The sequence below is a fragment of the Ochlerotatus camptorhynchus genome, unplaced genomic scaffold (assembly GCF_037179485.1).
Source record: "Ochlerotatus camptorhynchus isolate MF236.1 unplaced genomic scaffold, CSIRO-AGI_Acam_v1.1 ptg000062l, whole genome shotgun sequence".
Classification (NCBI taxonomy): Eukaryota; Metazoa; Arthropoda; class Insecta; order Diptera; family Culicidae; genus Ochlerotatus; species Ochlerotatus camptorhynchus.
In genome coordinates this window covers 993,984-1,020,112 of record NW_027040552.1, presented here as the reverse complement: position 1 = coordinate 1,020,112, position 26,129 = coordinate 993,984, and the positions used below count along the sequence as shown (strand labels likewise).

At 42.1% G+C, this 26,129-nt stretch overlaps 1 protein-coding gene across 1 annotated transcript; it reads right to left on the bottom strand.

Moving 5' to 3' along the window:
• Positions 1–894: 894 nt before the first annotated feature.
• On the bottom strand, positions 895–22,901 carry Task7 (TWIK-related acid-sensitive K[+] channel 7). Its single transcript, XM_065216395.1, has 3 exons — positions 22,137–22,901; positions 1,488–2,106; positions 895–1,415 (listed from the first exon to the last, which is right to left on the bottom strand). The coding sequence occupies exons 1-3, from the start codon at positions 22,261–22,263 to the stop codon at positions 1,142–1,144; spliced, it is 1,020 nt and encodes a 339-aa protein (XP_065072467.1). The 5' UTR covers positions 22,264–22,901; the 3' UTR covers positions 895–1,141.
• Between the last annotated feature and the right edge of the window lie 3,228 nt (positions 22,902–26,129).

Genomic DNA, 26,129 nt, shown 5'->3' with positions numbered 1-26,129 from the left:
GTTAGTTTCGTATTGATTGTTGGTAAAACTGCTTGACAAAGTGGTCCATATACTCATAATTGGGAAAACTTGCAGGAACTCATAGATAATGAGTAGCTGCAGGTTTTCCCAAATATGAGTAAATTTCATATGCAAAGAAAATGCTCTGAGTCAATTGAATTCAGTCGCGGAGTTGTTGTTGTTGGCCGTGTGCATGATTTTATCGGATTAGCAGGAAAATACTGTACTTGTACTTTGCTTTCAGCCCTTTTCAGCGTTTCAGCACGCAGCCCAGTTTATTTGAAATCATCACGCGTGTACGTCACTGTTCCGTTAACAACAATAACAAGAAATCAACAAACGAGTTTTTTTTCTTTGTGTTGTCCTTATTTTGGACGGCTAAGGCTCTGAACCATTTGGTGGATTATTTTAACTTTTGGTTAAAATTTGACAGATGGAAAGTTATCGATGAACCCTGCTATCCGAGCATGGTTATTTCTGACAGACAAGAAGTTAAATTTTGACAACGGTGGATCGAAAACCGGTCGATCGACAACACGGGGATTTTCGAACATAAAAAATAACTTTCGAAATGTCACTTTTAACCACGAGTTAATTTTAACTCGGCAATTGGTTCACAGCCTTAGGCTCACGGTCCATCTCGCCATAACAAACGAGTTTAAAATTAGGAAACAATGTGCAAATTGTTTGTTTTTTAATAAGTTGTGAGTGATTCTAGTGAATTAGTCGAATTATTACATAAAACTTAGAAAGAATTTAAAATCAAGTTGTGTGATGGATATCGTGCAAAGAAGGAGAAAGGAAACACTTCAAAATGGAGATCACTAGGTAAGTGAGAGACGCCTCCGATGTTACAGATTCTAAAAACTATGATTTATTGGCATTTGAAAAATTACGATGAAATTGTACAGCAATTTAGAATGTAGCACGTAACTTATGTCTAAGGATATTGAAATTTTTATATCGTATTTTAGTGGAATATTATTGGTTCTGATGGCCCTTTCGGTCGATTCTATGCGTCCTATAAGTTCGGACTCCAGATGCCGGAGTTCCGTTAAATTCAAATTTTGTTTTGAACTCGCCGAAAATGGGAATAATCTACTAGCTATTTGTTTAAATTCAAATTTGGCAATTAGGTTATTCATATCGACATTCGCTTCAGGCTTATGGTACTGGTAATGATATCGGCCGGATGGTAACCCTGATCGAGCAGAAACTCGTTCTCATGCGTCGTGAAGCTGTTCCCACCCAAACAGGTGCAGGAGCACACCGACGTGTCTTCCTCTTCGATTTCCGAACAGTAGTTGTTCAGGTTGGCACAGGAGAGTAGCTTCCCGGTGGATTCGCATTCGTAGTTCAGGCCATCCACCGACGATTGCATTTCGGCTTCGTCCCGCCGGATGTCTTCGGCGTTCCTGCAAATTTGCAAAGATGATTTAATTATGATTAATAATTATTGTTCTTTGGTGAAAGATCATTAATCTCACATGGTCATGAATCTCAGTACCAGCAAATTGATGCTGGCAGCTACGACGGCCAGTCCGAACAAGATAAATACCAAGCTCAGGGCTACGTATCCCGGCTTGTTGATCAAAGCTTGGTCGTTCTGCAGTGCCACGTAGTCCCCGAATCCAATTGTCGTTAATGTAACGAAACAGTAGTAGAAACTATCAAAGTAGGACCATCCCTCGTATTTGGAGAAGACTGCAGCGCCAGTCGTGATGATGACCGACGACAGCAACCCGGTAGCCAACATCAGATTCATCTCGGTCGCTTCCGTTTGCTGACAGCGGAGGTACTTTTTCGCTCGCCGTATGACAACGGAAGCGAACTTGTTCAGTCGTTCACCGATGCTCTGGAACATGACCAGCCCCAGGGGAATGCCGACCATCGCGTAGGCCATGCAGAAGGCTTTGCCACCGATGGTCACCGGTGTCGAGTGACCGTAACCGATCATGGCTAGCACCACGGTGGCAAAGTAAAATGCTCCGGCAAACTTCCACTGCGGTCCCGCTTTGTGCGGTTTGTTCTCCGTGATGACGATCTCGATCATGTGGTAGTCCTCCGGGGTTATGTTGTACTTGGCCACGAAGGTGGCTTTGACATCTGAAACGGTCGGTAGGGAAGGAAGATTACACATATGTAATGTTAATGTACTATTATTTTTCTCTCGTTATAGGTAAGTGCGTTCCCCTTTAATTCCCTGGAGTTCATCCAAGGTAAGAGGTAAGTTAATTATTTAGTAAACACAATCAGTTAGCTGAATACAGAAAGCTTTACTGAATTTAAAACATGTTTCATTTTATCAACATTTCCAAGTTGATCAAAATACCTATGCCTTTCCATAGCTTTTTAGTTTTACGTTGTACAAAAAAAATACAAAAGACAGCCCTATGGGGTTGTACGCAATGGTGACGTAAAACTACGTGGTCTTACATAATAAATGTTATTTGTTAACTACAGCAGGAGCTTGTGTTTTGTGTAGTAATAGGAATTTGAGCGGGGTTCTCTCTGTTTATACTCTTTAGTATGACTATGATTGCCCTGAAAAGAACCTTTTGATATGAATTTTAGTTGGGACATGTTCAGAAATATAACTCTTTTGGAAAATCATGTTGGCAATGAAAAGGGCCATTGGTAGTACAGGCTTAAAGCCTTTGGAAGATAATGATGACGTGTAGACAGCTGGATCAGCAAATCGGACCAGACAATCCCATATTCTTCGGTTCAATGATTGGGCACTCGCAAGAGCCTCGGCTCGTCTGCTGCTGGACAGTGCACAGTGGTCCAGAATGCAGATTTAGGTGGAATGATATGTTTTGAGCCTGAAATTGAAACTTTATACTAAAAGTCTCTTCTACAAAGTTGTTCCTTATAGTTAGGTCCTCATTTTTATGACAATGAATTCTAGGGTGGTTCCTGGGGCAGGTAGCTCATCGATTCTTCCGGTTCGCCTCCTAGCATCGTGCTATAAGGTACCAGGCGATAACCAGGGTAGTCGATCGATAGCTCGATGACGTCATTTCGTTGGCGTCTGCAATGGGAAATTCTCATAGCAGGCGTTGACGATGGGACGTTGTCGAGTTGTTGAATAGCAACTATCGTGGTAACTCACCGATTACCTGTCGATCTGCCAAATTTGGAAAGACGTCTGCATTGAATTGTCTCATTTAATAATATTCCGCCCACTATATCACAAGAAATTGCGAGTAGCTGAGTGGAATGGAGATAAGTTAAGCATTGGGTACAGGACCAAGTCTCCCCTGGGTGGTGCCAGAAGATGAGCGCAATAGAATCATCAAGTTGCCATAAGGCACGGAATGAGACTATTGCATGGCTGGGTAATCAAAGTCTTCCATTCGTTAGTCATTTCAGGTGGATTAGAACAGGTTTAGGTTTAGGGTGGGCGTTGGCCAGATTTGGATTTTTCAGATATAATCCTAAATAGGACCTAGATTATTTAATACACTAGTAACCTCAACTTCTGTCACAATGTTTCATAGTGACCAGCGAATCCAAACACATAAAGCAACCAACGATACAGACAAAATGGTTGCTACGACTACCATGACAAACTCGCTCTGTAACAAAGCTCGATCCGAGTGGTAGAAGGATAATGATATATTGCTTGCCTGCTTTGTTGCAATATACACGGATGAGGACATAGCTTGATATGAATCGGGAAAAGACATAACAAAAAAAATCCCATTAACACACGTGTATCATCTTCGGCTTTACTTCGTGAAGCAGCTTGCCAACAATTTGCTCGTTTCCTTCTACCGCCCCGAATGCGTCGTGTCGCACGAGCTGCTTGTCATGAAAAAGAACGGTGAAGATTATATCAGTGCCAACATTTCAAAGGGGCGTAATTGCTTTTGTAAACAATGACTTTAGCCATCAATTTCTCGCGAATGAAATCTTACCTCTCCAAAATTACAATTCTAGCTGGTAGAGGAAACATTCATCTACCTTCTGGTGTCATTATTTTTCATGAGTGAGCTTTTATTCGCGAGAAATCGACGGCTAAAGCCATTGTTTACAAATGCAATTACGCCCCTTTGAAATGTTGGCACTGATATCATTATTGTTTTCAACTTCTGACATAGCGTTATTATTCGGTACGTTGATCGCTTGTTATTTTGTCATTTGGAGATATTTTTGATTCCTTGATAGTGACTAATCAACACACAATGGGTAAAATATCAAAATTGCGGTAAATTTGAAAAAAAGGTAGCTTGGCGTGTAGAGCGCACTGCCCATCGGACGATTCTGAAGCCTGACCAAGTGAGTGGGCTACGGGTTTATTTGATTGTACGTCATTTCCAAGTTATATATAGATACATTCATACCATTGGCATTTTGTATTTGAGATGAGACAGAGACAGGATACGGAGGGCCTGCTTAGGGGGAGCGTAACCCATGTTATGGCTTCCATTTATTAAATAGTTCAGATAGGCTGGAAATGATAGGTTCATGGTGAGAAGATGTACCATATGGTGCCCGTTCACTGATCAAAATTATATTCAAATCGTAGGGCCCTGCCCTGGAATAAGGGGATTGACGATGATTTGTCAAGTTTCATTTTGCATTTGCATATAATTGTAAGTTTAGGTTTGCTTTTGTAATTGTAAGATAGATAGTTTGCCTCAATTGAAACTCTAAAAAGTAGTAGTTACAGTGCCGCATTATCTAACAACCACTGCCTGCAACTAATGTTGAGGGGTCGGCAGGGCTGATTACGGATCAAAACTAACATAACTCTTACACTGAAATGATCCCGAAACTAACGCTCATTCATTGCACTTTGAGTCATAAAGTAGTTTTATTAATTTTCCTACTAATCTATCTACACACTTAGTTTTTTTCTACCGAGCTCGGCGGGGAGGGGGTTTCGCTGAGATCTCGGCGGGAGTGACATTTGATTGCTGAGTCTCGGATAATGCCTTTTCTAATAATCTGCCTACGTTTCTTTTCTTTGTTATCTACTTTATCCCCTTTTATTGTTCTGCTCTTCTTTCCTCTTCTCTTCTTTTGTTTTGTTTGTTTACATATAACTAAAAAAAATACTAATACCTCCTTGTTTTCTCTCTAATTTGTCTACTATGTCCCACCATCACGATGAGAGATGAGCTACCGTACATGGTACACGCTCATATACACTCCCAAAATAGTATGCCGCAAGTAAGTATATCACAGAGGCAACTAAAGATCCAGAAACGCCGATAACGCTGAAGATAATGAGCTGTGGTGATTTATATTACAATATATAGTATTATTTATTTATACTAACCTAAACACAACGTGGGGTGACCCAAATCCAAACGATCACTAACCAAAATAATAGACTTATCTTCTTTTTCAGCAGGTGTAATTTCGTTTAGTTCTGTTTCTCTCTTTTCAGCCAAACAACAACAAAAAAACCTCTATAACTCTTCTCAATTCTTTTAATCTCCTACTATCCCCTATAAATGTATCGGAAACTAGTGGGACTGTCTGTGCAAACAGAAACAGGCCTGCTAGTGGAAGAAGGTCGTTATGCTATACGGTCTAGCATAGGCCTACGGCCAGGTTTCAGTAGGTACACACTCGCTTAACGGCAGATTGGTTTACAGTGGTCGACCAGGGTGTGTGTTGATAAATTACAATTACAATTACAATGAATTCTAGGGTGGTTCCTATTATCATTAAAATCAAAAATCTAACTTTTTTGTTTGAATAAATTAAGGTATACATTCTCCGGCAAAGTTATAGCTGAGCTAATTTCAAGCAACTTTGTTGAGAATAACTTTTTTGTATCTCTTAAATTGGCCGATTTAGAGCTATTTTCTTGGATTGAGTTAGGGTGGCTCTTAAAAAAACAGTTTTTTTGCTCTATTTTTCTTATTTCGAATTTCTCAGCAAAGGTGTCTTCAGATAACTTTTAGATCTTAAGAAGGCGCAAATTTTTGCCGCAAAAAGCTTGTCAATATCTTTCGCCGATCAAGAGTTATTGACGTTTTTATACTAAAAATATACACTTTTCAAGTGTTAATATCTCTGGTTGGGGCATACAAAAAAAAAGTTTTTTTGCAGCATTTGAAAGGGCGTATGTTATTATTAATACGAAAAAATTGGAGGTACGTTATTTTTTAAACTCGTATAAAATCAATTTGAATTTATTCATATTTTTTACTATATTTGAGTATATCTTTTTTTATTAGAATAGGTACAGGCAACAAATCCAGCTATAAAACATTCGTCTTAAAGGGTGTCCACGATGAAATTGCCACACACAAAATTGATTCGCAAAATTCGAGTTTTCATCCGATTGCCATCAAATTTTCAGGGATTGAGAAATAACTATTAAACTTCATTTTACCATTTTACTCGTATTTTATTTACAGTCCATACGCAAATGCCCGCACCTTGGCCTTAACCCCGGCCATAAGATTATGCACAACCTTTTTTTTTTATCTAGTTCGTTTATTTGGAAGGCTCAATCGCGTTAGCTTTACGGAGCCGATAATTCATTGTTCACTGTGTGTAACAAAATTCACTTAATTCTATGTCTAGTAGGAGTTGGGCCGATTACTCGCGGCTTACTCGAGGTTAGAAGGGTACATTTTCGAAGGATAGGATCAGGGGAAGAGCTTGGGGTAGGGTTTCGTTGTCTCATCAGAGCGTTGTCGCCAGTATGAACGGTAGTGCTGTTCTAGCTTCGTCTGGAGTTCGACCGGCTATGGTGGGTGACCAGTGGGCGACGATGAGACTCATCGAGACGGGGGGACAAGACAAACAAAAACTAATAAAGAGAGACAAAAGACAAAAGGAATTAAATTCTTATACTAGACATTTGAAGAAAAACATAAACGGACTGCATATAGCAGATATCACGGGTTGCCAACACGTCTCTGATAGGAACATAGGGTTGTCTTCCTTGGGCCTCGAGGGTATTCAAAAGTCGCTCTCTGGCGGCGTCATTATCCGTACATTGCCAAACTGCGTGTTCGATGTCATCGTAACCGTTTCCACACCGACAGATGTTGCTGTCCACGAGGTTTATTCTATTGAGATGAGCATCTAGCGAGTAGTGGTTGGACATAAGTCTACTCATCACGCGAATGAAGTCACGACTTAAGTCCAAGCCTTTAAACCACGCTCTCGAAGAAACATTAGGAATAATTGAATGTAACCACCGTCCAAGATTTCCAGTGTCCCAATCGGTTTGCCAACTCGAAAAGGTACTCTGACGCACTAAATGGTAAAATTCATCGTGTGAAATTTGCCTGTCATACAATTCGCCTTCCTGTGCGCCCACCTTTGCGAGAGAGTCCGCCTTCTCATTGCCTGGGATTGAGCAATGTGAGGGGACCCATACAAAGGTAATCATATATGATCTTTCGACCAGCACACACATCTGCTCCCTTACCTTTGAAAGGAAATAAGATGAGTGCCTACCTTGTTTCATCGACCGAATAGCCTCAATCGAACTGAGACTATCCGAGAAGATGAAGTAATGGTCTGCGGGCATGTTGGAAATCATCCCCAATGCGAAGTTGATTGCTGCCAGCTCAGCAACAAAAACGGAACAAGGTTCCTGGAGTTTGCGGAAGGCGCTAGAGTTTTCATTGAAGACACCGAAGCCAGTGGATCCACTGAGACGAGACCCGTCTGTAAAATATCTTTTCATGCAATTGACTTGTTGGTACTTTTCAGTAAAAATACGCGGAATAATAATAGGTCGAAGTTGATCGGGAATCCCATGAGTTGCTTGTTTCATGGTCAGATCATATTCAATTAAGGAACTGCGATTGGTGAAGTGAACACGGTCTGGAGTATAACAAGGAAGACACATATCTGATTATATGTAGTGGTGGTAGATTCTCATAAATCGAGATTGTGTGTTCAGCCCAAGAATTTCTTCAAAATTTGCAATTATAAGTGTGTTCGTCACTCCGCATTTGATTAGTATTCTGAGAGAGAGAGCTCCCAGAAACGGTTCTGGAGGGGTGTTACTCCTGCCAGAACCTCGAGACTCATGTTATGCGTTGAGTGCATACAGCCTAGAGCAATACGCAGACAACGATATTGAATTCGTTCCAATTTTATTAGGTGACTTTTTCTTGCCGAGAGAAAGCAGAAAGAGCCATACTCTAGAACAGAGAGAATAGTTGTTTTATAAAGCGTTATGAGGTCTCCCGGATGAGCACCCCACCATGTGCCGCAAATTAAACGGAGAAAGTTGATCCTCTGCTGACATTTTTGCTTCAAATACGTAATATGGGCATTCCAAGTGCACTTTGAATCAAACCAGACCCCAAGGTACTTGAAAGACAATGATTGGGTAATGTTTCTGCCCAAAAGATTAAGCTGCATTTGGGCTGGGTACCGCTTTCGAGTAAACACTACCAGTTTAGTTTTCTGCGGCGAGAATTCGATCCCTAGATTCATAGCCCAAGAAGACAAGTTATCTAAGGAATTTTGCAATGGTCCTTGCAAGTCCACGGCATGTGGACCTCTTACGGAAACCACACCGTCATCTGCAAGTTGTCTTAGCGTGCATTGTTCTGCCAAACAGTTGTCGATATCTTTGACGTAAAAGTTATAAAGAAGAGGGCTGAGACATGAGCCTTGGGGCAGGCCCATGTAGCTAATTCTGGAAGTTGTCAGTTGTCCAAGGGAAAAGTTCATTTGCTTTTCTGACAACAAATTGTACAAGAAATTATTTAAAATTCCAGAAAGTCCACATCTGTGCAGATTGTCTGACAGAATTTCAATGGAAACTGAATCAAAAGCCCCCTTAATGTCCAAGAATACTGAAGCCAATTGCTCCTTGTGCGCAAAGGCCAGTTGAATATCTGTGGAAAGCAGCGCTAGACAATCGTTTGTTCCTTTGCTCTTGCGGAACCCAAACTGTGTATTTGATAGCAAGTTATTTGATTCGACCCAGTGATCGAGTCTCCGAAGGATCATTTTCTCCAACAATTTCCTAATGCACGAAAGCATAGCAATCGGACGGTATGAGTTATGGTCAGACGCTGGTTTGCCAGGTTTTTTAATGGCTATTACTTTGACCTGTCTCCATTCAGGCGGTACAATGTTGTTTTCTAGCAAGGAATTGAATAAATCTAGCAAGCGTCTTTTAGCGATATCTGGGAGATTTTTCAGAAGATTGAATTTAATCATATCGCTTCCCGGTGAGGAGTTGTTCGATGAAAGAAGAGCCATAGAGAAATCCAGCATTGAGAATGGTCTATCCAGAGAGCCGCCGCTAGGAGACGCTTCTCGAAGAATATTTTGTGCTGGAACTGAGTCCGGACAGACCTTTTTAGCGAAATCGAATATCCATCGGTTGGAGTATTCTTCACTCTCATTGAAAGATGAGCGGTTACGCATGTTGCGAGCCACCCTCCACAAGGTGTTCATTGAGGTTTCTCGTGAGAGTCCCTCGACGAAATTGCGCCAATAACCGCGTTTTTTTGCTTTGATTAATTGTTTCAGCTTTGTCTCAAGCTTTGAATATTCCTCGAAGTAAGTGGAGGTTTTGTGTCTACGAAAAGCTTTGAAAGCATCAGATTTTTCTACATACAATTTTGTGCATTCTTCGTCCCAACCAGGTGTGGCTGGTCTCCTTTTAAAGGGTGCACTTGGAACTTTTCTTTTTTGTGCTTCCAGTGAGCTTTTGTAAATCAAATCGGCTAGGAATCGATATTCTTCCAATGGTGGAAGCGCATCTATTGATTCGACACCGATTGTTACCGCCGTTGCATATTTCTGCCAGTCGATGTTCCTTGTAAGATCAAATGGAACCCGAGATGGTTCTGCAGAGTGAGGGCCACACTTTATTGAAATGATGATTGGCAAATGATCGCTACCATGGGGATCATTGATAACCTTCCACTGACAGTCCAATGATAGCGATCTTGAACACAAAGATAGGTCGAGTCGGCTTTCTCGAGCCGGAGGTTTTGCTATACGTGTCGCTTCACCAGTGTTCAAAATAGTCAAATTGAAATCGTCACATAAATCGTAAAAAATAGCCGCTCTATTGTCGTCATATAGATCACCCCACCCAGTACCATGGGAGTTCATATCACCCAGAATTAATACTGGGGATGGAAGAATCGAAACTAGATTCCAGAGTTGACTACGGCTAATGGAGGTTCTTGGTGGAACGTATACTGAAGCTATGCAAAGATCTTTGTTCTTCACATTTATTTGGCAAGCGACGATTTCGACGCCTGATAGAGCAGGAAGGGAAATTTTGTAGAAAGGGTAGCACTTTTTGATCCCTAAAAGTACTCCTCCATAAGAATCGTCTCTATCCAGGCGAATAATGTTAAATTCGTGGAAGTTGAGTTCTTTATCGGAAGAAAGCCATGTTTCACAGAGAGCAAATATATCACAATCAGAATTGTGAAGTAAAAATTTGAACGAGTCTAGTTTAGGCACTAGACTACGGCAGTTCCACTGTAGCACAGTGATCATATCTTCAACCTCGTTCGACGAATTATCCATCGAAAGATATGATTGATGCAAGGAGGGGCCATGAAACAGTCAATTGCTTAAGATATGATTCTAGTGTTGGAAGCAAGGCAGAAACTAAGCTTCTAAGAGGGTCTTGTATGTTGAACATATTTATTATGAATTCCACAATGTCCGAAAAAGCTAGCAAACCGCGTTCGGACTTGGATTTCTTTTGAGAAGTTTGAGGAGCAGCTTTTTTGTTTTTCTTTTCTTTGTTGGGTAATGGCGGAAAATCCTTACTGCAGCCAGGAAGTGGAGCAGTAGGAGCCTTCGATTTAATTTTTTCAGCCCCATTACCCTGGGAATTTTGCAATCCTCTGGGAGTGACTTTAGTTTTCTTACGGCGCACTTTCGGGGAGGAGCATTTTCGTTTTGAGGATCCGTTCGTTTTCAAAGGTGCGTGTACCACCGTAGAGTCACCCTCATCGGATGAGTCAGAGTCCGATTCTTCAACTGACAAAACCGAAAATTGGTTTGCATCTTGGACGGCTGATGCAGCCTTCAACATTTGAGCATATGTCTGCTTGGAGCGTCCAGAGATTGAACGCTGCACTTTATCGGAGTGCTGTTTGTACATCGGGCACTCCTGTAAGGGGTGAGGATTCTCGCCACAATAAGCGCATTTTACTGATTCTTTGTGGCAAGAATCCTCTTTGTGGTTTTCACCACATTTGCCACAACGAGTTTTGTTGCCGCAATGGCTGGCCGAGTGTCCCAGCCTTTTGCAGTTGGTACAATTATATACCCTCTGTACAAACAACCGCACCGGAAAAAAAGCACCATCAACTTTGACAAAGTTTGGGAGAGCTGAACCAGCGAAAGTCACCCGAAACGAGTCTGAATGCTGATAAACTTTCTTGTCATCTTGCAAAGATACTGAATGCAGTTGCCTAACATCCAGTATCTGTACCTGCTGACCGATTTTCGAGTTTTTGAAGCAACCCGATGCTCGTTTTAAATCCTCGACACTCAGACTCGCGTCGGAGACCACACCTTCTATCTCCACATCTCGAGAAGGGATGTAGATGTTGTACTCAACACTAAACAGCTCATGTTCAGCAATTTTATTTGCCACATCATAAGTCGGTGCTTCTACACGCAGTTTATTGAATCTCTCCTTATGTACCAAGATTCCCGGATACTTCCGCAGCAAGTCTCTCGAAATGTCGAGAGTTTTCAAAGGTTTATTTTTAGGCCGAAAAAAGACAACCCATGGTCCTTTCGAAGACGGTTGGTAGTATCTAGTTCGCGCAACGTAGGTATCCGAAGACGCCATGAGTGTTGCGCAAAAGCGGTGCACAACCGCTTAAAAAGGAAAGAGAAAAAAAAAACTAAAAAAAAACCCTTCACCAATTAAACTACTTAACTACTAGATGTTAATATTTTGTTGCCCAGTGTATAAACAACCAAGCAAAACAAAAACAAAATTATCAAAAAAAAAAAAAAAAAAAAAAAAAGAAAAATTTTTCACTAGTTGCAAGAAGTTGCACCACTATAGCCCTCACAACCCTATCAGGGGAGAGAGCAAAGCCACGCGCAAAATTGAATAACAAAAGCGCGGCAATGGGCTAGAGAAGACTATTGTATAGTAGGTATACTTAACACCGGCCGGTGCCGGCTGTGTGAGCTGGTGCAGCCACTCCGTTTGCTGCTTTGTTGTTGTTGCTTGCTGCTTTGGAGTGGTGATGAGATGATGACGGTGAGATGATAGTCCACCTATAGCGTCGCTAAAGGTGGCTACTTCCTCTGCTGACTGCGGTTGCCTTGGGCACTGAACTTCGTCCACGGTAGGTAAAACGCGCGATATAAAAAACCACTATGGTGGGAAAAAACTCCACCGGCTACGAAACCAATACCCGCAACGGAGACACGAACAAACTACGTCCGGCTACTTCAAGCTATCGGCGAGGAATGATCCATATGCACAACCTGTGAATCAACCGTTTTTTGCATGTAAACCCATACTTTCTTCAGTTCCTCGACTGTCTTCACTACTTTAGGTAGTTTAAGAAGGTGCTGCTTCATAATCGCCCAGTACTTCTCGGTGGGGCGGAGCTCCGGAGTGTTGGGAGGGTTGAACATTTTCGGCACGAAATTGACCTTATTGTCCGCATACCACTTCACCACGTCCTTGGAGTAGTGGCATGAGGCCAAATCCGGCCAGAAGATTGTTGGGACGTTGTGGGCCTTCAGGAGAGGAAGCAGCCGCTTCTGGAGGCACTCTTTTATGTACACCTGTCCGTTCATCGTGTCCTGGGTCACGAAAGGTGCACTCCGCTTCCCGCACGTGCAGATGGCTTGCCAAACCAGGAATTTCTTCGCAAATTTGGACATCATCTGAGTGCGGACATGCTCCGGAACGCTGAACTTATCCTTGGCCGTGAAAAACAGGTTGCCGGGGATCTGTTTGAAGTCGGCCTTCACATATGTTTCGTCATCCATGATGCAGCATTCAACTTTCGTCAGCATGTTGAGGTACAACTTCCTGGCACGGGTTTTGGCGGACTTGTTCTGCTTCTCGTCGCGATTAGGGGCCTTTTGTACCTTGAACGTTCGAAGCCCAGTCTTAGTTTTGGCCTTCTGGACAAAACTTCGGCTTAGGTGCAGCTTCTTAGCCACATCCCTAACGGAGACGTTCGGATTTCGGTTGAAGGCCCCAACTACGCGGTTGTGATTTTTGGTGTTGTACGGAATACTTTTTCCTTCACTTCTGGGCTTCCGATCGGTGGTCAACCGTTCCTCGAACCGCTTAATCACTCGCGACACCGTGGAATTCGCGATTCCCAACGTTTTAGCGATGGAACGATGCAAGAGATCCTTGTTCTCGTGATGAATGCGCAAGATTTTATCACGCACGAGCTGTTCTTTCGACTCCATTTCCGCAAGTTTTGATCACAGGACTTTAAAACTTGCAGGATGTAAATAATGCACTATGAACTAAATCCACCCAAATTTTCATTAAATTCTACCCAACGGTTAAAAAATTAGAGCAATTTCATAGTGTGGCAATTTCATCGTGGACACCCTTTAAAGAGTTTTAAAAGTCTCTAGAAGATGACTTTCATGAAAAATTTCAAATAAAAAAGTTATTGCTAAAAAACTATTTTTTCCAGGAACACCCTAAGTCAACTCCGAAAAATTGCTCTAAAATGAGAACGTTAAGAGATAGAAAAAATTTTTGCCCCAACCAGAGATATTAACATTTGAAAAGTGCATATTTTTAGTATAAAAACGTCAATAACTCTTGATCGGCGAAAGATATTGACAAGCTTTTTGCGGCAAAAATTTGCACCTTCTTAAGATCTAAAAGTTATCTCAAGACACCTTTGCTGAGAAATTCGAAATAAGAAAAATAGAGCAAAAAAACTGTTTTTTTTTTAAGAGCCACCCTAACTTAATTCAAGAAAATAGCTCTAAATCGGCCAATTTAAGAGATACAAAAAAGTTATTCTCAACAAAGTTGCTTGAAATTAGCTCAGCTATAACTTTGCCGGAGAATGTATACCTTAATTTATTCAAACAAAAAAGTTAGATTTTTGATTTTAATGATAATAGGAACCACCCTAGAATTCATTGTCATAAAAATGAGGGCCTAACTATAAGGAACAACTTTGTAGAAGAGACTTTTAGTCTAAAGTTTCAATTTCAGGCTCAAAACATATCATTCCACCTAAATCTGCATTCTGTACCACTGTGCAGTGGTTGAACTGGTTTTTTTGCGACAGCATGGAAGGCCGCCTTTTTAGTTTTTTCTCGTTAAACTCCTTCTCTCAACAAGTTGGTAAATCTTAGCCTTTAGCAGAAAGACGCCTAACACTTTTTTTCGGCGAATTTATGATCCTGTTTCACGGCATAGTTCTTCTCTATGCCTGTTCAGATTAAATAGTGTTTTTAGAGTTGGTTCGAACTGCTATCTAACATGAAGCTTTAGTGTGATAATGTATTAGCTAGAGAATGGTATTTAGAAGAGGGTAGGTAGATAGTTCCATTAGAGTACGGCAGTATGAAAATTGAATAGAAGTTCAAAATGAGCGAAGGGCCATTAATGCGACAGTACAAAGTCAAACGCACACCTTTTGCCTAACCCGTACGATGTACGCAGAGATTTGAAGTATGTCTTCAAATCTACAGGCAAAAGTGTGCACCCGCCTTTGCTCATTACTGTCTGCGGCTGTGGAATAGTTCTAGCGACGTTTCATCAGTGTTTTTATTTATTTTCTCTACTGCGCTAATCAAACGAGTAGACATAAAAAGGGAAGTCAGTTATGTGCTCGAATAATTGAAAATTCGATATATATTTAATAGAATAGCTGGAAAAATCTTTACGATTGATCGTTAATCGAATAAATGGACTTTTAGGCATCCCTAGAAAATAGTGTAATTTCATGTTTTTTTTGAAAATGTCGAACAGCAGAACTGCAACCAGCAAGTGTAACCCAAGAACCAAAAGCGGTGCGATGCTAGCTTTCAACAGAAACAGTCCGCATCGTGTTCTCTTGCCGTGCGGATCTATTTGCTTTTTGCTGAAGGAAATCTACAACAAATTTAAGCAGCACTTTTCAGAGCTCAACCTGTAAAATGTCTACCTTGTTCAACTCTTATTCCTCTTCGATCCTAGTTTGGACCCTACCCGAGGTAATCCTTCTTGGATATCGATTTGGAAAATTCCTCTTCGATCCTTCAGATTCTTATAGTAATCTATTTGGAAGTCGATTTGGATAAAAATTTACTGCCGCCATGGCGCCTAAGCGCAAAAGAAAAGGGAAAACTCTTGATCCCCCTTCTGATGAAATTAATTTGAGCAATCAATTTGATTTGCTCACGGATGATGAGAATGATCCATCATCCAGGAAAAAATCTAGTAAACTTTTCGGGCTTAATGCCAAGAAGGAAAAGATCCCCCTAATGTGATAATCACTTCCGATTTCCATGCTCTTCGCATGGAACTTTTGAACTTCGTGAAAGTTAAGTTTTCACTACAAATTGGACGTCGGGGTGAATGCCGTGTATTGGCTGAAACCTTGGACGGATTTAAGTGTCTTCTCAAGTATCTTACTGAGAAGCAGCACAATTTTTTTACTTACGACACCAAAACTAAACGTGTGAATCCATGGATCAGATCAAAGATGAACTGGCAAAATTACTTGGAGTTGTGCCAGTCCAAGTAATCAAAATGAAAATGAAATCCCGTCGTGGCGATTCGCGCAACGGTATTTTGAATGATTTTTATTTAGTTCACTTCAAGTCTAGTGAACTAAACAACCTTAAGTCCTTAGAAAAAGCTAGCCTTATGCTCCATGTTCGAGTGAAGTGGGAACACTTCAGGAAGACTGGAGGAAATTTCCAAAAGCTCACCCAGTGCCGTAAGTGCCAAGGATGGGGTCACGGAACAAAAAATTGCTACATGCCTGCTAAATGCATGAATTGTGGAGATTACTCTGACACAAAGGACGACTGTCCTGTGAAGGAAGATCCTAAGAAATTTAAATGTTCAAATTGTGGTGAAAACCATAAACCCGCAAAGCGATCCTACAATCTCGTTCTAAGCGACAGGTGGGAAACGCTTCACGTTTCCGACCAGGTATAAATTCCTCTGTTCAGCGAGTAAATGGAGCCACCTATGCTGCTATTGCACCGGGTAGAAATCAGAATACTAGCCACCATAATTCTAACGGAAATTTTGATAATTTTGACTTAGGAAGCATTACTGCTCCTAAAATGGAATTTTTACAGGCATCATTAATCGACATGATTACTGAATTACTGAAAAATAAACACGTTTGATGATATTCAAACTGGAGTTAAATTTGCGATCAATATCGTAATGACTTTGAAATTCATGGATTTAAAATCATTAAAAAAATTGAATTGTGCTTTAGTATCGACGCACCCCTCGATCCACCCAGCGACAACATCGAACGCCTAATTTCAACACTGGATTCTGGTCACCATCCGTAGAAGAACGAAAAAAGGCCGGCGCACAATAGATACGTTTTCAGGTTTTATGACAGCTAGCCCATGCATTATCTGTCAAAAAACCCGAAAACGTATGCATTGTGTGCCGGCCTTAAGGGAAAGAGAGTATACGAGTGCGTGCATAAGAAGAAACACACTAAAAAAGCAAGTTGTTCTTTTTCGAAGTAAAGAAGGTGGTATTTTTCATGCAAATAATTTGTTTTTAATTCCGGAAACATTTGGTCCCTCAGAGAACCGGAATTTTGGACTATTGAGAAATTAATCAGCAAAAGAAGTGTTTTGATTGCTCGGATGAAAGCAGAGCTTTCGGTCGTGAAAGACCTCCATCATCGGAATCCATCACGGAGCGAGGTTATGGATCGACCGGACCAGCTCAAGCAACTAGCGGATAGTTTCCGTGCTACTCAAGATGAAATCGAAGAACAGTTGGAGAATCCGACGGTAATTGCTTCAGTGTTCGACGTGTGGGAGGCAGAGCTGGCAAATATCACGACCGTCATTTGACGTTGAGAAAACAGGCCCTCTCACTATCACGAGACGAAACTACCTATCATTAGCTTTCTTGTCATTTCCAATGATCAAGCACTCATGAGAATAATTCTTATGCGGTTTTGATATCAACCTATCTAACTGATTTAGATGAATTTAAGCAAGTAACCGTATGTAATCGGTACAGTGAATATATTATTAAGATTTCCTCGGTTCAAGTAACTTTAATAGCAATAAATGAGCTAGTAATTAGGACGATCCCAACACTGTCACGTTCTGTCATGACAAAAAATTCGATGAGGTTTTGAAGAAAATCTCTATCATCGTTTTCTCATTCGATGATAGTGACTGAAGAATCTTTGTAACTATCGCGTGAGATCTTTCATTGAACATGATATTTGACAGCCCTGGCGGGAGGCGTTTTTTTGGAGCCTACTACAAGGCGAGAAATATTCTCGAGGATTTAGTCGGTAGCCGATTCTACGGTCGAGAAGGAAGCTGTGAAGCTTCTTATGGAGACGCAGCGGCAAATGTTGATCAACCAGTCGGCGATTTTCAAAAATACCAACAGCCTAGCGGGACCGGTACAGCGTGGGGAACAATTCAACGATGGTGAGATACCGAGAGACGGTCAGGTGTCGAATGGTTCACACCAACCAAACGTGAAATTGCCAGCAATAAACATTCCACCTTTCAACGGAGACCGCAAGAAGTGGATGACATTCCGCGTTTCTACCATTCACGACAGAAACGTTCTCACGGATTCCTTGAAAATGCAGTATCTTTTCTCCTACCTGGAGGGAGATGCGAAGAAATTAGTCAACAAATTCACCATCTCTAGTGCCAACTATACCAATGCGTGGGAGTAGCTCATTAGTCACTACGACAAGAAGCGTTACACTGTGTTTGCGTTGGTACGTGTGTTCAAGGACCAGCAAGTCGTCACACAAGCTTCGCTGCAATCACTAAACAAACTCGTGATGACACTGGATGAGGTTGTCCAACAGTTGGATGCGTTAGGAGAGGAATACCAAGGCCGCGATCCGTGGCTGATTTACTTGATGCTAAAAAAGCTGGACAAAGATACCCGCGCTGCCTGGTCGGAGAAAGCTGTTGACTACGAGCATCCAACGTTTGAGGAGCTGATGACGTTTGTGAAGAAGCGGTGTGAGATGCTGGAAACCTGCTCAACATTCTCGAAGAAAGCGGAAGTGAACAAAAAAGAACAAGTGAAAATGTTCTTTTGTGAAGAATTCAAGAAGATGGATCTGCAGGAAAGAAGAGAGTTGGCACAACAGGCGAAACTGTGTTTCAACTGCTTACGGGATTCACATCCAGCGAAATCGTGTCCCGCAGCGGCACCATACGTTGCTCTGCCCAAAGGCGAGCAAGGTAAAGAAAACATGAACGGCAGCAAGCAACCCAACCAAAGATCCACCAACCGACGGTGAGAAACAGGCTCATGGTAGCAGTTGAGAAGCAACCATCGATTCCGGTGTTTCCAACAGCTGTAGTGCAGGTGCGAAAGGAAGATGGTACGTTTGCTCGTGTTTATTGATTCTGGTGCACAGGCATCAATGGTCACGGAGGATTGCGCACGGAAGCTAGGACTCGTCAGGCGTAATGGGAAGCTAGTGGTTACTGGTATCGGACAGCAAGCTGCAGGTATCACTCGCGGAATCGTCACGCTGCATCTTGCATCTCGATTCAACGAGGTCATTGTGATCTCCACAAATGCCTACGTCCTTGGCAAGTTGACGTCGTCTCTTCCATCGCAAAGGTTCAACATCGTAAACCTGAAGCTGTTGGAAAACGTCAGGGAAATGGCAGATTCTACCTTGAACAAACCTGGACAAATTGATGTGATTCTTGGATCGGATGTCTTTCTTGCTCTCTTGGAGGGATGCCAGGTCAAACGGTGGACCAGCGTACTGTTTTCGGATGGATCGCAGCGGGACGATACGACGAAGCAGAGAACATGCAAGGGAATCATGCCATTGTCAGTTTGCATACGGAGATGGATCTAAATCGAACGCTGCAGCAGTTTTGGGAGTACGAGGAGATAAACAAGCCACCTCAGTTCACTCCCTCTGGAAAGAAGGTCATTGAGCATTTCAATTCGACTACCCAACACACGATAGTTCAGGGCGCTTCGTCGTAAAGCTGCCTTTTGACGGTTCGAAGCCCGCCCTCGGAGAGTCAGCTGCGATTAAGATACTCTGCTATGGAGAAGCGATTTGCTTCAAACCCGGAATTCCGAAAGGAAAATGTCAGCTTCAGGCGCGAGTATTTGGAGCTTGGCCACATGGAACCAGTTCCGGTAAATCAAGTGGTAAGCATTGGTTCCGAGCACTACTATTTACCGACATTGCTCATGGCTGTTATCTATCAACAATTTTGGATCGTTGGTTGCCAAACTGTTGTACATGACGCCACTGTTGTACAGCCAACCAGCTAATGGGAAGTCTCCCATCCGCAAGAGTTTTGGCGACACGAGTATTTGCGTACGTTGGCATTGATTATGCAGGGCCACTGAAAATCAAGGCTAGCTACGTTCGAGGTGTAAAAATTACAAAAGGATACATCGTGGTCTACGTGTGTCTTTCTACTCGTGCAGTGCATTTGGAGGCTGCAAGCGATATGTCCACAAACACTTTCATTAGTTCCTTGAAGCGCTTTGTGTCAAGGCGTGGCTACCCTAACGAAATCTGTTCTGACAATGGTACCAATTTTGCTGGTGCTGATCGTGTACTTCGAGAATTCATACAACAAATTCTATCGCTGCGCGGTATCTTTCGAACTTGGTGTTCAACCCTCCATCGGCGCCCCACATGGGAGGCATATGAGAGGCGGCCGTCAAGAGTGTGAAGTTTCATTTGATAGCAGATGTGCATATTGCCGTTATAACTGAAACGTTCCTTAAACCTGACCATAAGGTTAAAAGGGATGCAAATTACTTCATTTTTCTAAATGATCGTCTTGATTGTTCAAAATCGTATCAAACATCAAATTCTTTCTCCGTTAGAAACCAAAGTTTTTGAAACTTTGATAGTTTCTGTTGAAACAAAATTTGGACAACTTACGTTTATAGCTGCTTATTTGCCATTTCAATGCGTAGGGCAGCAAAAGAGTTTTCTCAAGGGTGACCTTCAGAAACTTGCCCGTCATAGGTTTAAATTTTTCATTATTGGTGATTTTAATGCAAAACACCGCTCATGGAATAATGCTCAAAGCAATTCCAATGGTAAAATTCTGTTTGATAATAGTTAATTGCCGTTATAATTGATTCATGTCAACTTTGTAGCCAAATTGGTTACCCATGCTGACTTCGATTCTGATCACCTTCCCGTAACTTTTGAAATATCCCAAGAAATAATTTCTAATCCCAACAGCTCTACTTTCAATTACCATAGGGCTGATTGGGAGCAATATCGAACATTTATGGAATATAACTTCGATCCAAACATTCCTTTGTAAACCAAAGATGAAATTAATTATGCTCTTGAATCTCTGACTACTTCTATAGTTGAAGCAAGAGCTGCCTCAGTACCAAAATGGGAGGTTAAATTCGATTCAATTATAATAGACGATGATCTTCAGCTCTTGATCCGTCTTAAAAATGTCCGTAGGAGACAATTTCAAAGAACACGCGATCCTGCCATGATAGTTATCTGGCGGGATTTGCAAAAACAAATTAAAAAGCGATTCTCTGCCCTGAGGAACAAAACTTTTGAAAATAATGTTTCTAAATTAGACCCGAGTTCCAAACCCTTTTGGAAACTCACAAAAATTTTGAAAAAACCTCAAAAGCCTATTCCAGCGCTTAAAAAAAGTGGTAAAATTTTGATCACAAATTTGGAAAAAGCTCAGAAACTTGCTAAGCAATTCGAGAGTTCCCATAATTTCAGTGTAGGTCTTGCTAGTCTGGATATTTTCTCTCGGGAAAACATTTTTCATGATTCCTGGGGAACTGATTTGGACGAAGTAAGATCTATAACTAAAAAGTTTCAACAGTTGAACAGAATGATGCTTCACATCAATACGAACTAAATTTTTGCAGATAAGTAGTTTGGATTTCGCCATGGGCATTCAACTACTCATCAACTCTTAAGAGTTACCAATTTAATTCGTTCAAACAAATCTGAAGGCTGCTCAACTGAAGTTGCTCTTCTAGACATTGAAAAAGCATTCGACAGTGTTTGGCATGAAGGTTTGATTACTAAATTGAAACAGTTTAATTTTCCACTCTATATTATCAAACTAGTTCAAAATTATTTAACTGACAAAACTCTGCAGGTTAATTATTAAAATTCCAAATCTGAAAGCTAGAGTTCCTTAGGGTATGGGTAGCATTCTTGGGCCTATATTCTATAAAATTTCCACTTCTGACCTCCCTGATTTGCCTCAGAGTTGTCACAAATCTTTGTTCGCCGATGACACAAGCATTTCCGCTAAAGGAAGAAGTCTTCGTGTTATTTGCAGCAGACTGAAGAAAAGTTTAGATACTTTCTCTTCTTACTTACAAAAATGGAAGATTTCTCCCAACGCTTCCAAAACTCAACTTCCTCAAGCTTCCTTTTTGAAACCTAGTAGTAGTCACATAGTCACTATGAACGGAGTTCCAATTTCCTGGTCAAACCAAGTGAAATATCTTGGATTAGTACATGACCAACAATTAACTTTTAAAGATCACATTGAGTGTATTTCAACTGTCACCTCACAGAAAGAATTATGGTAAAAATGGACCAATCAATAGAATGAGAGTGTATAACAATTATTCAACAGTCTTCAGATTGCCAGTTCTTGCATCATTACCAAGATCACCGAACGAGTCTATCCCCTATACAGCTTGCGGAGAAGTATGTAAGTCTATAATAATATAACTGTCTTCCAGAGGAGTCTGGAATGTAAGATAATGAAAGTACTAGAAACACGTCATTGGTTCGGATTCCATCGGTCTAAATCGAACCTGCTAACATCGTATCAACTGCACGTCATTATCTATAGGTAATCGTAGGAAGCTCCTTCACATCTCACCGCTGACCAGTATCTTGCGGTGATAATCACTTTGCGTGACCAACGGAATCTCACTCAAAGAGACAGGGTAGCAATTGTTCCCATCCCTATCTATGGACTATCAGTCAAATCCAGGTATATGTACTTACTCTTCAAAAACTCCCACCGTCGGGCTTCTGTTTCCGACTCGAGGGCATCAAATACGGCCGCTCCTATCAGGAGATAAGTGAACGTGCACACCACCAGCGAAAGTGTTCGAATGTTTTGCCGTTTCATGGTTCTCCCGACTTTCCTCTTTCACTTCCTCCTTTGGCACCCGACCCCCTTCCTTCTAGTAGGTACTAGGGGAATAGAGCGATTGATGGAAGCGGATGATTCTTTGTTCCTTAGCAGCGTTGCGAGGGTGGCTTCTTGCTCATCTTCGTCCGATTGGTCCCGTGTGAATCAATTTTGCTATGATTGACTAAAATCTATATGGCTTAACAATGTTTTGATGATGCTACTGTCTATAGTATCGTCGCGTTATTGCTGTTCGTTTGCAGAACTGGAATTGAAGGCTTCAAGGGAATGTTTGCTCGTTAATTTCACAGCTATTTTGAACTCTATCAATGTTTCATTGCAAATACACTACTTTGGATAAGTTTTGTTCTAGTAAAGTACAGTTTGTTGGCAATTTTCCTCTTCGATTTAGGTGAATGTTATGATTACTAGTAGAACTTTCTTTTCCATTTGACACAATTCACAGCAGGATAATTTTTAGTTTTTGACAGCGCGAAGGGCATTACATGCTGTTGCGTAGGTGATAAGGATTGCGAGAGGATGCGCGAGAGAGCATCTCCGGGGATAAAGTTATGCTCCGAATTTTGTTTTGGTTCGGTACACGTGCTTCTTGTGCGATTGCATGCTGTGCACTGTGTTTTGTGTTAGTTCGTCATTCTTTGTAATCGCTCTCTGAAGATGCACCAAATCGGGGTAGATGGGGCAAGATCGCCACCCGGGGTAAGCTGAGCACCCTTATAGTTTACATCAAAAATCTTGTATTTTATTAAACTGCTAATACTTACCTTACCAATCAGACTAAGGCCTTGTTGTCCTCTGCTGTCCGAAGAAGTCGTCTCCACTCTACTCGATCCATGGCCACTAGACTGATGCAAAATTTGACTTTTTCGCTCCACAGTGCTTAAATGGTTTCAAATCGGGTCCTGATTAGCCTCCAAAAGTTAAAACTCATTTGGTTAGAAACAGACTTCGCACAAACCATTTGAAGTTTACATGTAAATTACTATGAGAAATCTCAACTTTTTGTTCATTGCCTTCTAGTCTTCTTTCATATTGAGCTGCAAAACAGCTCGATAGCGATTCTTATAGAAAATTTTTTCAGCTACAACTTTGCTGAAGATTGTTTCTATGTAAAACCAGACAGGAAAAAGTTATTAATTATTTAAGAGATTGGTAAACTTATGACATGATTAAGCAGCTGCTCCGTAGGCAACACTGTATTTTGCAGTGTGACATAGTAGCCATGATTTTTGTGTCCTATTCAACGCCCCAGAAACACTAATGTTGCCTGCTGAGCAGTTGATTGAGCATGATCATAGGACATCAGTGCATTGAACCATTAATAACTTTCGATCCTTGCATTTAATCAAAAAGTGGTCTTCAGCAAAGTTGTAGCTGGGAAAATATCCTACAAGTAAAGTTGAAAGCTTTCGAAGCAGACCGATATGGTGAATTATTAGATAGACATGAACAAAAATCTTGGTTTTACCATAGTAATTCCCATACAAACTTCAAATGGTTTGTGCCATCTCAGTTTCTCACCAAATGGGTTCAAATTTTGAGAGGTTAGTCAGGATCCGATTTGGAATCGTTTAAGTATTGTGGAGCGAAAATTTCAAATTTTGCATCACTCTAATGGCCACACTTCGCCAGCCTCGTAGTCTGCGAAGGGTCCGCAGGTCGCCTTCTACTTGATCGATCCACCTTGCCCGCTGCGCGCCTCTTCTTCTTGTTCCTGTTGGGTCGTTTTCGAAAACTGTTTTCACTGGGTCGTCGTGCGGCGTTCTTACGACGTGCCCAGCCCACCGTAGTCGCCCAATTTTTGCAGTGTGGACGATGGATGGTTCTCCCAACAGCTGGTGCAATTCGTGGTTCATTTGCCTCCTCCACGTTCCGTCATCCATCTGCACTCCAACGTAGATGGTACACAACACCTTCCGTTCGAAAGCCCAAAGGACGAGTTGGTCCTCCACGAGCATAGTCTAGGTCTCGTGGCCGTATATGACCACCGGTCTAATCAGCGTCTTGTAGACAGTCAACTTCGTGTGGCGGCGAATTTTATTCGACCGGAGCGTCCTCCGGAGTCCAAAGTAGGCACGCTTCCCTGTCATAATGCGCCTTTGATTTCCTCTGCTGGTATCATTTTCGGCGGTTTCCAGTGTGTACGAACACACGAACTCGTCGACCACCTCGATTTCGTCACCGTCAATCTGAACTCGGGGTGGGAGGCTAACATTGTCTTCCCTAGAACCTCTTTCTCTCTGTATTTCGTCTTCGATGCGTTGATGGCAAGTCCAATCCGCCTAGCTTCAGCCTTCAGGCTGATGTACGGTTCCGCTATCGTATCAAAGTTCCGTGCCATGATGTCGATGTCATCGGCGAAGCCAAGAAGCTGGATGGACTTCCTGAAGATCGTGACACGAAAGTCCATCACCTTGCCGTAACCCCCTTCGAGATTCAAAGGGACTCGAGAGTGTCCGCGAAACTCGAACTACGCACATCACTCGATCCATCGTCGCCTTGACCAATCGCGTCAGTTTATGCGGAGATCTTCGTGCATAATATGCCATAGCTGATCTCGATCGATTGTGTCGTATGTGGATTTGAAATCGATGAACAAATGATGTGTGGGAACGTTGTATTCACGGCATTTCTGCAGAACCTGCCGAATCGCAAAAATTGGGTCCGTGGTAGCGCGGGCACCCATGAATCCCGCCTGGTATTGCCCCACGAACTCTCTTGCAAATGGTGACAGACGGCGGCATAGAATTTGGGAGAGTACCATGTAGGCGGCGCTCAGCAGTGTGATCGCGTGGTAGTTACAGCAATCCAACTTGTCGCCCTTTTAGTAGATTGGGCATACGACACCTTGTATCCACTCATTCGGCAATATCTCCTCCTCCCAAATTTTGGCAATTACACCACTTGCTTTGTTGTTCTTCAGCCGACCGATCTCCTCCTCAACTTCTTGAAGATCAGGGGCCGGTAAGTTGTCGTCTTCTACGCGTGCTCCAAGGTCTGTTGTCGTGCCACCTTCGTTTTCTGCTGCATCACCGGTGAGGTGCTCGTCATAGTACTGCTTCCACCTCTCAATTACCTCACATTCGTTCGTGAGAAGGTTACCGTCCAGGTCCTTGCACATATCGGCTTGCGGCACGTAGCCTTTGCGCGAATTATGTTGCTTCTCGTGGAACTTCCGTGTGTCGTTTACGCGGTACAGATTTTACATCACCTCGCGATCTCGGTCTTCCTGCTGACGCTTCTTCCTTCGAAAAATCGAGTTTTGTCTGTATCGCTCCGCATTCAATCTCGTGCGGTGCTGCAGCATTGTAGCAACAATCAATACGAAACTAACGATTTTAAATAAGCTCACTACTTGACTAGCCTATTGGTCCCAAGCAAATAGATTAACGTACCCTATTCTAGTCAAAATTCTAGTACTACACAATGTTTGTTTTGATTCGCTATGAAAGTTTGACAGATAAAATAAGGGGTTATTGGATTTTCCTACGTTTCGAGGGGTGAATCGATTAGCTTGGAACCGAAGAGAGTACCAGAGCTGAGCCAAAAAGTTGAGCAAGTTATTTCGGGACCTTCTAGTCTTAGAGTTACCACTATGATTGTAGGCCGTGCTGCACTCTTCTCCTCTTCTAACAGTTTGCATTTGCCGTCAAACTAGTCAGTTCTTCGGTCCGGGATCGCAGTACCTAGTGCCGCTGCAGCAGTACCTATGGCGGAACGGATGTCCCTCCAGCCATCTTCAAGAGAAGCTGCGCCAAGCTGCTCTTCCGTGGGTAGTGCAACTTCCAGCTGTTGCTCAATGTTGGGTCGCAGCGTTCGACTTCGACGGGTGTTCGAGAGTT